Genomic DNA, 12,671 nt, shown 5'->3' with positions numbered 1-12,671 from the left:
ATTGCCTTTTGCGGTACCCGGTACATGTAATTTATCAATTTCATGTGGATGATTCGAGTGTCAGTAATGCGGTGTCACTACCAATGGTTCGAGAACTCAGCATATGTCAACATTTGAGTCAGTCGAAATGACACCTTTTCTTAGTATGGCTGCCTCTAAACGGGCACCGAAATAAGAATAACTTTGCTTGTCAGCCTGTCAAAAAAGAGATTTGATGGGCGTCCGATCGCCAAGACCAAGAATATAGTCAACAATCGGCATGACGGGAGAGAGCGAGTATACTGCGTACGCCGCTCAAGCCACGCCCCTGAAGATCTGTCCATAAGCCATAAACAGTATGAAGGTCCTGTCCTATGGTGTTATCTAGATGAATGGTTCAATCTTCCGCAATGGGGTCAATTATCGTACTCCGGAGCCTCTGGTCTAATAATAAACTTTAGAAGAGACCTTAAAATATTCGCAGAAGTTTAAATTAGATAGAGTTGAATACCGGAAATTGGATAACCGGTATCCGAAATTGCCGGACCGTTTACCGGTAACAGTTAATCTAAACTTTCAAACAACTCATGTTTCTAAAATGAATACATTATGCAACTATAGCTGTCTGGATTACTCATAAGCCAATTGTCATACTTTAGCATGAATATACGGATTTCAATTGATATTTTACTTTTGTAAACGGATAACGCACTGGTCTTGAAGTAAAAAAAAAGTCAATTTATGTCATTACCATAAGTCCCGTAAATACATGATATTTTTTTAGTTAGTCTTTCGCTTGCCGCTGGCATCCCAGTCTGGGAAACCAAGGTCGACACCCCAGGCTGGAGCAGCATATCGCTTCTTGCCCTCGGTGACATGGACCTGGTTGAGCTTCTCAGAGTCCTCCTTGGAGAGATCGACAACCTTGGAGTTGGCAACGATTCGGGCTGGAGTAGTGGTCTTTGGCAAAACAACCCGGCCGTTGGACAGGTGCCAAGAGACGAGGATGGAAGATGGAGTAGTGTTGTACTTCTCGGCGAGCTCAGCGACGACAGCGTTGGAGAAGAGTGGGCCGCCAGTGGAGCCGAATGGAGAGTAGGCCTCAACGACAATGCCCTTCTCCTTGCAGTACTCAACAATCTCGAGCTGTGGGAGAAGTGGGTGGTTCTCGACCTGGTTGACGGCTGGGACGATCTCGGCCTCCTTGAGGAGGTTCTCCAGGTACGGGACGGAGAAGTTGGAGACACCAATGGCTCGGACCTTGTCCCTTTGCTCCTTGTAGAGCTTCTCGAACTGTCGCCACTCACCGATGACGGTGTAGGACTCGTCAATGTCTCGAGAGCCGTCTGGTCGGGTTGGGAACAGTGGGTCGTTACCGTTAGGGTTGAGACCAACTGGCCAGTGGATGAGGAGCAGGTCAACGTAGTCGAGCTGGAGGTTCTTGAGGGACTCCTTGAGGGACTCTTCGACCTTGCTGGCGTAGGCTGGGAAGACCTTGGTGGTAACAAAGAAGTCCTCTCGCTTGACCTTGCCTGAGGCAATGGCCTTGGCGATACCTCGGCCGACTTCCTCCTCGTTCTTGTAGACGAGGGCGCAGTCAATGTGTCGGTAGCCGCCCTCAGTGAGAGCGTACTCGACAGCAGCCTCGACGGCACCCTTTGGCGACTGCCACGTGCCCAGGCCAAGGGCTGGGATGGTGATGCCGTTGTTCAACTTGACATTGACGGAGGTCATTTTTAGTAATTCTATAATACGTGATACGTGAATTGGGGAGAGTTTAGGAAGTCAATTGTAGAGGAAAAGTGGATTCAAGTGCCTCTTTTATACTTCGTACCTAGAGGCTTTCGCGTGGAGGGGACGCGGGGATATTCCCAGCCACAGAAGTGTGGGGGGCACAGGAGGGGCGGCGAATTGTGCAAGAAACGGTCCGCTCCCTCCGAAACAGATCCATAGTGCCTGCGCAGGCACTACTGCGTATACTGAGCAATCGGGATCTATTGCCGTGGAGCACCATTTGTACCGGCTACACGCATCGCCTGGAAGAATGCCGGTTCTCACATATGTATTACACATGAGGGGCAATGTATGGCCTGGAGCGAGCCGAATGGTCATCTCTCTCTCCAACTATGGTGCACCCCACTTTAGAGCCGTGGAGGAAGGAATATTCTGCCTGTCCTTCATCGGATTACACGCATTACACGTACGGGTGAATGGAGAAGGGTCCTCCGAAGGTGCAGATAGGTTGATAGGTGATTATGATGAAATATGATGCAACATTGTATTCGGTTGACATGCAATAATACGGTAGTTAATAAATTACGACCGTGGCCCAGCAATTATATATGGTATATATATTTTTCCACTACTAATTACTACACCTGTAATTGTGCCCCTCTGAGGAGCCCCTAAGTGTTCTTTTTGGTCACAGCTGAGCTCGGTAGTAAGATAACCCGATGACCTTACAGCATGGCACTTCCATCAAAGTGTAAATCGGCCCAAATTGTATTGAATTCATTCGATATACCCAAGTATACAGTTGATTTTCTAAGGCACTGGAACAGATAAAGGAGCGGAAAACTGAGGTAACTGGATAACCAGCTATGAGACCGTAAGGGCAAGATTTTCTAGTCGGAAGCGATCACTAAAGCTCTCAGTCAAGCAAGTATTCCCGCACTGATCCCTCGTTAACCTGATAATAATATTAGCAAGACTGCTCCATGCGATACATATAACGAATCCTAAGTAATTGAGCTATGAAATGCTCAAGGCTATTGTAGAGAGGGATGATAAAGAATTCAAGTCTAACTTTTCTATAGCCATGGACTTGGAATTAGACCCGGTCGGTGATTATATGCAGCTCAAGGAAGCCCGGTATGAAAAGTAAAGTAGCAGATTGCATCTCTACGAATCTGCATTTAAAAGTGTTAACGGCGGTCTCGATGTTCTCAATAGCTGTCGCAATGCATGACGATATGCTTGAAGTTTGCAGGGAAAGGACCAGGAATTCATAACCCACTATGAACAAATCGGATCCTAGAGCACAATGTGGCCCTATGCGACCTTCCTTCTCACGACCTTCTTCAGCATAAGCATCCATTGGCAATCCTCAATAGTCATCTATCCCGAAGTTATTACCAGATGAAAACAATAGACATTTACTTTTCAGCCAAATCAGCAACATTTCGGGTAATCTCATGATATGCATGGGACCTCATGTGATGACACAGGGCCAGCATAAATTAACACGATTATCACCCGTCTCCTATAGGCTAGGCATAAATCTAACCAATCGGTCGATAGAAACCTCAATTTAGGCAAAAATTAACACTTGAGGCTCATGCGAAGAAAAAGCGACTGCAACAGAGGCAATTGCTAGGACACGGCCATGAAATTTATATATAAAAGTCTCACAAGCCGCACAAGCCGCACAAATTGCAGCTGTTCCCCAATAAAGAAAAGAAGCCCAAGAATGAATAATCACTCTTCTTTATACGAGTAGTTTCTCCAGATAAAGTAATGTGTATGTAGTGGCTGGTAGCATCCGACGCGTTGTGCCTGTCGAGCAATGAAGAAGGTCGTGAAAGTGCGCGCAGTTTTTAAGGTTGATAGGGATGAGACAGGGACGTTTGACAATTTGCCCGTTTATATGAAGTTAACCTGAGATATTGTACGACAGCGTCCGCCTCGTAACGAGTTTCATACTGAGTTTGGTGTGATATTGAACATTTGTTTATGTAGCTACAAGGGGTGAAAGGGTACCATTGAAGGGATGTAAAGGGATGAAAGCAACTGAGGACGTGTTGACAGTGAAAGGGACGACAATATAAATAGGGACTATTATCACGGTAGAACTTTTGTGGTATCGACTATTCTCTACTGAAGTTCGCTCCTTAACGCCCAATTCATCTAGCCATTTTCGCATCATGCAGTCAATCATTACAAAGTCAATTGCAATCATCGCTATGTTCGTAGCTGTGGGCAATGCAGCGACTATCCCCTTGATGAGCCATGACTGCTACACCAGCTGCAATAGCGCACTCGAGAAGCAGACTAAGTGCATAAACTCTGCAGGAGACGATCTCGACAAGTGCCTCTGCGGGGGCGGAACTGAAACCGCCGCACTATCCGCCGTTGGCAAGTACTCCAATTCTACGGTATCATCATTCAAACCCCATACGTCCGCCAACTTTGTCGAGGACCTGAACACGTGCATCAAGTGTGGGCAGGCCGCTTGGTTCTTTTACGGGCCAATTCTCAAGCTGGGAGCTGACCAATGCCATATTCATTTTGCGCCGACCAAGCGGTCTACCGGTGATGACGAAGATATCGGCATGGGCTTGTATGACATGCTCGAGATGAACATACTTCCTCCAAACACAATCCCTACTCCGGGAGTAATCGCCGCTGGTCTCGGCCGATAAGACTTTTACGGGAGTGTAAAGTTATTCATTTATTTGGAAAAACGATACATAGTTACAGCTGGATTGTGTTAAATATATTAACTGTCAATTGAATTTCTCGTATTTCCTCATCATTCAGTAAAAGACATACATAGTAACAGCTGTTTTTGGTCCAGTTATATGTATTTGACTGTCAATTTTATATCCTCATCACATAGTAGTTCGAGATCACGTCACGTGATCCAACCCTATAAACTGTCACAGTATGACATATACCCAAATACTGGAAACAACATCACGCCCTCCAATCAGGCGAACAATCAATTAAGTTGACTGGCGAGCGAGTTACGTGAAAATTTTCCCCAGAGGGCCGCGAATTCCGGGACGGCAAAAGGGCTGTTGGGAGGAAAAAACGAAAAGGGCAGAGTGAGTTACAAACACACTCACAGTAGAGTTGGGAGGCAGCCAGGCAGCAAACACACACACTCCGAGCGGGCCACGCGCAAAACACACATTTTCACTCTGATTCTTCAAACCTCTTCTCACTCCAAGGATTGGATTCATACAACCAGTACGACAGAAATGAGCACCCGGACTAAACAGATTGGTGGCGTAAGTAACAAAATGACGGAAGATTCAATGTATTGTCGAGCGAAGTCGTGTAAAAAATTTTTCATGCTACTGCGGTGGTTTTTGGCAGGCATGGTATACCCCCCCCCCCGGCCCTTCAAATCAAGCGACAAGAAAAAAAGGCAAACGACATCGTAATGTAAAACGAGTTACGGACGGAGTGAATGATTGATGATGGAAACGGGAGTAAACGTATTTTCGATACTGGAGAGATGGGGAGGACCAAATAATTTTACATGACTGAGCAACGACACATACAAATGATCGCAAAACGATAAAAGGAAACAGGTTACTAACAGATTTGAATATAGGCTAAGAACGGTGGCCAGCGAGCTATCCCAGAGGCTAAGGCCCAGAAGTGGTACCCAGCCGAGCCTGCTCCAACCCCAAAGACCAACCGAAAGACCGCCAAGCCACAATCTCTGCGACCATCTCTGGTCCCAGGTACTGTCCTGATCATCCTCGCCGGCCGATTCCGAGGCAAGCGAGTTGTCTACCTCAAGGCATTGGAGGACAACACTCTTCTCGTTTCTGGTCCATTCAAGGTCAACGGTGTCCCACTCCGACGAGTCAACGCTCGATACGTCATTGCCACCTCCACCCGAGTGTCCGTTGACTCTGTCAACGTTGAGAAGTTCAACGTTGCCTACTTTGCCCGAGAAAAGAAGGCCAAGAAGGCTGCCTCCGAGGAGGAGCTCTTTGGCGACAAGGCTGAGAAGAAGGAGATCAAGGCTGAGCGAGTCACTGACCAGAAGTCCGTCGACTCTGCCCTTCTCGCCGAGATCAAGAAGACTCCTCTCCTCAAGCAGTACCTCGCTTCCTCTTTCAGTCTGAAGAAGGGTGACCGACCACACCTTTTGAAGTTCTAAGTTATTAAAAAAGAAGTGTAAAAAATCGAGGGTGAAGACTTAATAAACTGTTACATGTGATCCAGAAAATTATTCTTCCGGCGTAGCTTTGCAATTATACATTCGTAGTACATATATTCGCTATTTTGACTAGTGCTGTGCTACTCCTTTACCTCCGAAGCAGGCTTAAACCACACTTGCTGCCCGCAGTGTAGGAGTCGACTTGCCTATAGGTCGACGATGTCGGTTGGGCTGATGACAATGTCGGGATGGTTCCAGAAATTTTCACGATCAGCCGTACGAAAATTTTTTGTTTTGGATAAAATCGTGCATAAGTCGCGATAACCAAAATTTTCTTCTCTCCTTCATTCTAATTTCACAGATCAAGAAAAGATGAGTGAGTCGATTATTCCACTGTCTTCGTACAACCTCAAGGTTGTTCCAGGTGTGCCAACCTTGGCCATTGATGAGGACTTCCCAGTCTCCGTTAAGCTTACCATGGTCGCGATCGACCCTACCTCTGCCGAGAGCCACGAGCCAACTACGCTAAAGATCCTCAAGCGGCCATCGGAGTTCCCTTCCGACGGCATCTACATGGACGATTCCGAGGAGGAAGAGGAGGAGTCTGAGGAGTCTTCCGAGGAGGAGGAAAAGCCAAAGAAGAAGAAGGGCAGCAAGAAGGACGAGGATTCCGACGAGGAGATGGAAGAGGGCGATTCCGAAGATGAGGACGACGACACCTTTGAGATCGAGGAGTACATTATCTGCACTCTGTCTCCAAAGACTGCTTTCCAGCAGCCAATTGATCTTACCATCACTGCTGACGAGGAGGTTCTGTTTGAGGTTGTTGGCCCACACACCATCCACCTCACTGGTAACTACATTGAGCACCCATACGACGGCGAGTCTGAGGACGATTACGACTCTGAGGATCTTGAGGCCTCTGAGGACGAGCTTGACTCTGAGGACTACGATCTGTCGCCAGATGAGGATGAGGTCATTGCTGGCCGGCTAGAGGTGCTTCCTTCAGACGAGGAGGAGGAGGAAGTGGAGGCCCCTAAGCCAAAGAAGAAGGCCGAGGAGAAGAAGGCCAAGGAGACCAAGGAATCCAAGAAGAAGCGAGCTGCCGAGGAGGAGGAGGCTCCAAAGAAGAAGCAGAAGAAGACCGAGGACAAGAAGGTTGCCTTCTCCAAGGAGCTTGAACAGGGCCCAACCCCGACCTCCAAGAAGCCGGCCACCAGGAAGCTCGAGGGCGGTGTCACCATCGAGGACCGAACCGTTGGTGATGGCCCAGTTGCCAAGAAGGGCTCTAAGGTTGGTGTCCGATACGTGGGCAAGCTTGCCAACGGCAAGGTCTTTGACTCCAACACCAAGGGCAAGCCATTCTACTTCAACCTGGGCAAGGGTGAGGTCATCAAGGGCTGGGACGTCGGTGTCGCCGGCATGGCCGTTAAGGGCGAGCGACGAATTGTCATTCCAGCCCCAATGGCCTACGGTAAGCAGAAGCTGCCAGGCATCCCACCTAACAGCGAGCTCACCTTCGACGTTAAGCTCGTCAACATCAAATAGATTTGATATTTATAGTCTTGTTAATTAATGTACTTTATCTACAAATTTCACCTAACTAAAGTTCACCGGATCGTGTTTATCCTTTTTAGGGTTGAGGGTAACCTTGGGATGTCGTCGCATTGACGATTCCAAAACCATCCACCACAATCGTCTAATAAGAGAGATAATCCCAGTTTGGTGGTAGCGATCCGTAAAACACTGTCGAAGATTTCGTCCTCGAAGAATAAAAGAACGTTCTCGAACCGAACACGCCCCCTAAGCGTAGAACCAGCCCCTATCTCGGCTTATTAATCGCGAAGGTTGGCAGTTCCGCACGGCTGTGCAGACAGGTGTTGGAAATGGGCGTGATTCGGCCGATAGTACCATCCGCCACTACCATCCCTTCAGCAATGTCGTTCTCCATGAACTTCACCGGCGACTTCAAGCGCCGCCGGAATATTAACATGGCGGGCAGCGGACGGCAGTTTAATGCCAAAAGCGCCCAGTCTGTCATGGAGAAAGCCCGGGAGGAGCGGGAGAAGCGCGAGAGGGCCCGCAGAGAAGAGCAGGCTGCGACCGTGATCCAGGCGACCTACCGGCGCCGTTTGCATAACCAAAGGCTCATCGAGGAGCTGACGGCACACTGGGACGCTGAGTATCTGAGTGAGGACAACAAAAGCTACCAGGATGCACTAAGAGCGTACGGCTTCATCCTACTGCGGACGCCTCACCCGCAGAGCGACCAGTGGGCCCATCGATTGGCCAGGGTCAGAACCATTGTCAAGGAATTGCACTCAATTAATTGCATGGAGCGCATCAGCCGGGACACCTGGACTCTTCTGAGCTCTGCGCTTACGACCAAGTACCTGGGAGCTAAGGGGTACATGACCACCGCCATGGAGGTGGTTAAATGCATTAATGTTTATCCAGACCGAGAAATTGTCGAGAAACTGAGTGAAATGGCTATCCAGTATGAGACACAGGGGCAGACTGAAGACCTTGGCCTAGTTCTAGAACTGCTGGGGCGCGCTGGACGAGAGTATCCAGATGCGTTTCTGGCCTACGGAATGCAGGTACCGGACATCGGTGCGCGGATAGAAGGGATTTTCAATTTCGACGACCTAGTGGAACGCCTAGACAGCCGGGAAATCGCGCTGAGTGCCGAACTCAAGGCTCTACCACACGAGAGCGCAGTAGAGGTCCTCACGAACTTCTTCAAGTCGGTTAAACCGCATCCGGTGACGCTAGGTAAGGTAAGAGTATTCAATGCTGCACTGCAGCTGATGAATCGGGAGCTGGTTAGGCTCATCCGGTCCCAGGACGAGGACGAGTACGAGGATGAGGATGATTTATCGTTTAGCGTGGTGAGAGCAGGCGCCCAGGACGTTATTTCCGACACTGGGGCGCTGGGGAGCCTGGCCTCGCTGTACACGCGACAGTTTACAGTAGATGTATTCCGGCTTATGGAACAGGACCGGTCGCCAGAGACACTTAATGTCGTGGCATCGCTCTACACTACGCTTATTCGAGTGAGCCCCGACCGCAGGGCGGACCTGACTTTGTACTTAAGCTTTGCATCCCACTCCTTTTCTGCCGTCCATACGTTCTGGGAATCGTTCAAGTCTACCGAGACTTTTAGGCGATTCAGCGAGAGCGTCCAAGACCACAAGGCCATCCTCAGCATCGCGGGACAAAACGAGCAGGAGTGGTTCCAGCTCGTACTCGTACTAGAGCTCTACTCCTACTGGCTGGTAGTTGCCGATGACACGGAGCTGTTCAACAACGTAGCGCAGGGACTGCCCCGGGAGGAGGTGAGGCACCTGGCGGTGTTCCTCAAGAACTTTGTGTTTTCGCTTATCTGGCGCTGGAACGAGCTCAAGGGCCGCGTTCGGCGCAGCAATGCGCCGTTCAAGCGGCTGAGGCACATTGCGCTGGTCGTCATGCGGCAGATATACATTCGCGACGGACGGCGCCCGTTCCTGGGCCAGGACTTCTGGCTCATGACACGGTACGTTCCGGTGCGGGAGATTGTACAAAAGGCAGCTGAATTGGAGCAGGGAGTAGCAGCGGTGGCAGGCCAAGAAGGAGGGGCTCCTGGGCCTCAAGTGGACGACGAAGGCAATGCGTGGTTCGACATTATACGCCATACGCCATTCTTTATTCCCTTTGATCTGCGAGTGCAGATATTCCAGAACGCGTTTGTGCGCGACCCCATGGATCGGTCAGTGTTTGGGCTCGATTATGAAGTCGTCACGGTGCGTCGAGGGCGGGAGTTCGAGGACGGATTCAAATTCCTGCGCGACGCGGACCTGAAGCGCCGGTTGCGCATTGGGTTTGAGACGACGCTGGGCGAAACTGAGATTGGCATTGACGGCGGCGGGCTGACCAAGGAGTTCCTAACCACCGTTGCCCAACAGGCATTCACCCCCGACCAGGGGCTGTTCACGGCGAACCAGGCGCACCAACTCTTCCCGGATCCCGTATGGAGCGCGGTGAGCTCTGGTCTGAGCAGCGAAGAGCAGGAGGACGTCCTGGCGAAGTTCCGATTCCTGGGCAAGATCATTGGCAAGTGTCTGCACGAGGGGATCCTGGCGGATGTTGAGTTTGCCTCGTTCTTTTTGCAGAAGAGCGCCGGGCGGTCGTATAGGAACTCTTTTGACGATCTGTACTCATATGATCCGGACATCTACAACAATTTGGTCAAGTTGAGCCATTATACCGGGGATGTCGAGGCCGATCTAGGGCTTAATTTCACGGTGGACCAGCCGGTGGCCGACGTTGGCGGACGAACCACCGTCAAGACAATTGAGCTGCGCCCCGGCGGGCAGAACATCCCCGTGACCAACGCCAACCGGCTCGAGTACATCCACGCCGTGGCCAACTACAAGCTCAACATGTCGATTGCGCCGCAGTCTGCGGCGTTCTTCGAGGGCCTGTCGCAGGTCGTGCCGGTCTACTGGCTCGGCATGTTCAACGCGACGGAGCTGCAGATGCTCATCAGCGGCGGCACGAGCCACATTGACCTCGACGACCTGCGGCGCAATGTCGAGTACGGGCGGTACTGGGAAAACGACCAGACAATCCAGGACCTGTGGCGGTTGCTCGACGAGCTCGACGACTCGCAGCGCTCGCTGTTCATCAAGTTCGTCACCTCGGCCCCAAAGGCACCGCTGCGCGGGTTCAGAGCGCTCAACCCCAAGTTTGCCATCCACAACGCCGGAGACTCGGAGCGTCTGCCGACGACAAGCACCTGTGTCAACCTCCTCAAGCTACCGGACTACCGCAACTATGAGACGCTCAAGAAGAAGCTACTCTACGCAATTCATTCTAACGCAGGATTCGACCTGTCCTAGTATATATTTATTTCAATGCATACTTCCCTCCGACAACCCCTCCGTGAAGCGGAGCTACGGGAGCTCTTTAGGGCTGGCCCTCATACGCATACTACTACAGTACTAACGAATACACTATACTACGGTACTACAGTATTAATGGGGGACCAGTCTCCCCAAAACCCCCCCTGGGGCTCCGCTGCGCGGAGGTCATTGATCGCTAGTCAATTAAAGCTATGGAGTGTTTCCCCCCAAAAGCTCCGCTGCGCGAATGGTTGTAACGAGCTGTCAGAGAAGATCTGTTACGGAAAATTTGTGACGCAAGAGTAATTAGGAGATCGGGTGTATATTAATGCTAGATAAATAAATAGTTAGTAGAAAAGAATGACGGATCTATAAAAAAATTAATGCAGGGGCTCCGGGATGCGGATTACTTTGGATGTTTGACTCTCTTGTGCCGGGCCAAGGCGTCCATCCGGCTAAACGTCTTTGAGGTGTCGCCGCACTGGTCGCACTTGAACGTTTTGCGCACCGGAGCGTGGATCGTGTCCTGGTGCCGTATCAGGTCGTATGGTCGCGAGAACACCTTGTTGCACTGTTTGCCCGTAGAGGGCAGAATGAGGTCGCACCGGTGCGGACCTGCGTGGCTGACGCTCGTTTTCTTGCGCGGCCGTCCCGGCGCCGCCGGCGTGAACATATCTTCCGATTGCGACTTGGCGGACGGCGCTCGGCCCTCAAATGAGGAGGACACAGGCTGCTCTACGGGTCGGGACACCGACTTCTGCGGAAGCGGCGGAACATGCGTTGTTGGCAGTGTATCGTAAAGGTCGTCCTCTTCGTCATCGTCTTCCTCAGAGGAGAACAGAATGTCGTCGTACTCATTGTCGTCTGTGCGCATGCTCTCGTCCTCATCGTCATCGTCGTCATCGTCATCATCTTCATCCATGGCCTCTGGCTCCTCGCCCATCCACATGTCGTCGCGCGACGGCACAAACTGCGGGCTGTCGTGGTCAAAGAGCGAGGGCATCTGGTTGTACATTCGCGCGTAGTACTCGTCCTGAGGGGACTTCATCATGGCGTCGCGCGGCGACACGGTCAGCGGTAGCATTGTCGGCATTGTCACGGGTTGGAAGTCCATAAACTGCGGGTTCTGCTGTATATCGTTCATCGTCAGGAACATGGCGTCCTCCGAGTGCTTCTGGAGCATCTGCGGCTGGATAAAGCGCTGCTCAGGGCTGTTCGGTGACGGCTCGTGGAAGGACGAAGTCGAGGCATACGACGGCGACTCTATGTTTGGGTTGATGTTGTCTGTAATATAGTACCTGAGCGCCAGGTCCTCAAACTGTTGCGACAGGTTTGATGTCATTTGTAATCGTAAGTGTAAAGTAAGAGGGAAAGGAGGAGGATCGGTCCAATATATAAATGAGGCCTTGTGAGATGGAACCCAACGGAAGGAAGCCCGCATAGAAGGGGGGGGGGATTTTCTTTTTTATGCCCAGGGCCCGCCGGCGGTGAGTAGAGGTTAGTCAGCGGCCATCCGCCCTTAAATGGCGCGCACGGCTGGCGCAGCGCCGCATCGGGGGCCCAGGGTTCGGATCCGGACATCGGAGTTCCATAGCGGACATAGCGGAAACCTCAACATTACTACCTCGGTTCAGTGAGAAAGAGAAGTCACTGGAAGTGCCGGAAAAGGTGGTGTGTTATCTGACTGCCTCATTCCATGCGCTGTATCGAGCAATGTTGCTCCACATATGTGTACTATCGGTGGCAGCAGCAACCCCTGCTGCTGATGTATATAGGTCCGTGTGTGGTACGACGAGTGTATTCAATCATAATCTGTGCGGCTTGCATAATATGCGTGCTGCGGCCTACCCCGACCTCATCACATAATACACGCAACCATGCGCATACACACTCACACACATAAAGGGCTA

At 50.9% G+C, this 12,671-nt stretch overlaps 6 protein-coding genes across 6 annotated transcripts; 4 read left to right on the top strand and 2 right to left on the bottom strand.

The window, feature by feature from the left end:
• Nucleotides 1–759: 759 nt before the first annotated feature.
• Nucleotides 760–1,713, bottom strand: GCY1 (glycerol 2-dehydrogenase (NADP(+)); the record flags this gene model as incomplete). The annotated part of the gene is made up of 1 exon (XM_076682625.1): nt 760–1,713. The coding sequence occupies one exon, from the start codon at nt 1,711–1,713 to the stop codon at nt 760–762; it is 954 nt and encodes a 317-aa protein (XP_076542987.1).
• A 2,267-nt stretch (nt 1,714–3,980) lies between these two features.
• Nucleotides 3,981–4,400, top strand: TRVA0_004S00650 (uncharacterized protein; the record flags this gene model as incomplete). Its single annotated transcript, XM_076682624.1, has 1 exon — nt 3,981–4,400. One exon carries the CDS (start codon nt 3,981–3,983, stop codon nt 4,398–4,400), a length of 420 nt encoding a protein of 139 aa, XP_076542986.1.
• Nucleotides 4,401–4,961: 561 nt separating this feature from the next.
• On the top strand, nt 4,962–5,878 carry RPL6A (60S ribosomal protein L6; the record flags this gene model as incomplete). The annotated part of the gene is made up of 2 exons (XM_076682623.1): nt 4,962–4,991; nt 5,321–5,878. 2 exons carry the CDS (start codon nt 4,962–4,964, stop codon nt 5,876–5,878), a joined length of 588 nt encoding a protein of 195 aa, XP_076542985.1.
• Nucleotides 5,879–6,250: 372 nt separating this feature from the next.
• FPR3 (FKBP-type peptidyl-prolyl cis-trans isomerase) lies at nt 6,251–7,426 on the top strand (the record flags this gene model as incomplete). The annotated part of the gene is made up of 1 exon (XM_076682622.1): nt 6,251–7,426. The coding sequence occupies one exon, from the start codon at nt 6,251–6,253 to the stop codon at nt 7,424–7,426; it is 1,176 nt and encodes a 391-aa protein (XP_076542984.1).
• Nucleotides 7,427–7,815: 389 nt separating this feature from the next.
• HUL5 (ubiquitin-ubiquitin ligase HUL5) lies at nt 7,816–10,758 on the top strand (the record flags this gene model as incomplete). The annotated part of the gene is made up of 1 exon (XM_076682621.1): nt 7,816–10,758. The coding sequence occupies one exon, from the start codon at nt 7,816–7,818 to the stop codon at nt 10,756–10,758; it is 2,943 nt and encodes a 980-aa protein (XP_076542983.1).
• A 409-nt stretch (nt 10,759–11,167) lies between these two features.
• TRVA0_004S00562 (uncharacterized protein) lies at nt 11,168–12,202 on the bottom strand (the record flags this gene model as incomplete). Its single annotated transcript, XM_076682620.1, has 1 exon — nt 11,168–12,202. One exon carries the CDS (start codon nt 12,200–12,202, stop codon nt 11,168–11,170), a length of 1,035 nt encoding a protein of 344 aa, XP_076542982.1.
• Between the last annotated feature and the right edge of the window lie 469 nt (nt 12,203–12,671).

Source organism: Trichomonascus vanleenenianus, assembly GCF_965637985.1.
Source record: "Trichomonascus vanleenenianus strain CLIB 3782 genome assembly, contig: TRVA0_004S, whole genome shotgun sequence".
NCBI lineage: Eukaryota > Fungi > Ascomycota > Dipodascomycetes > Dipodascales > Trichomonascaceae > Blastobotrys > Blastobotrys vanleenenianus.
This window is presented reverse-complemented; position numbering and strand designations above follow the sequence as displayed.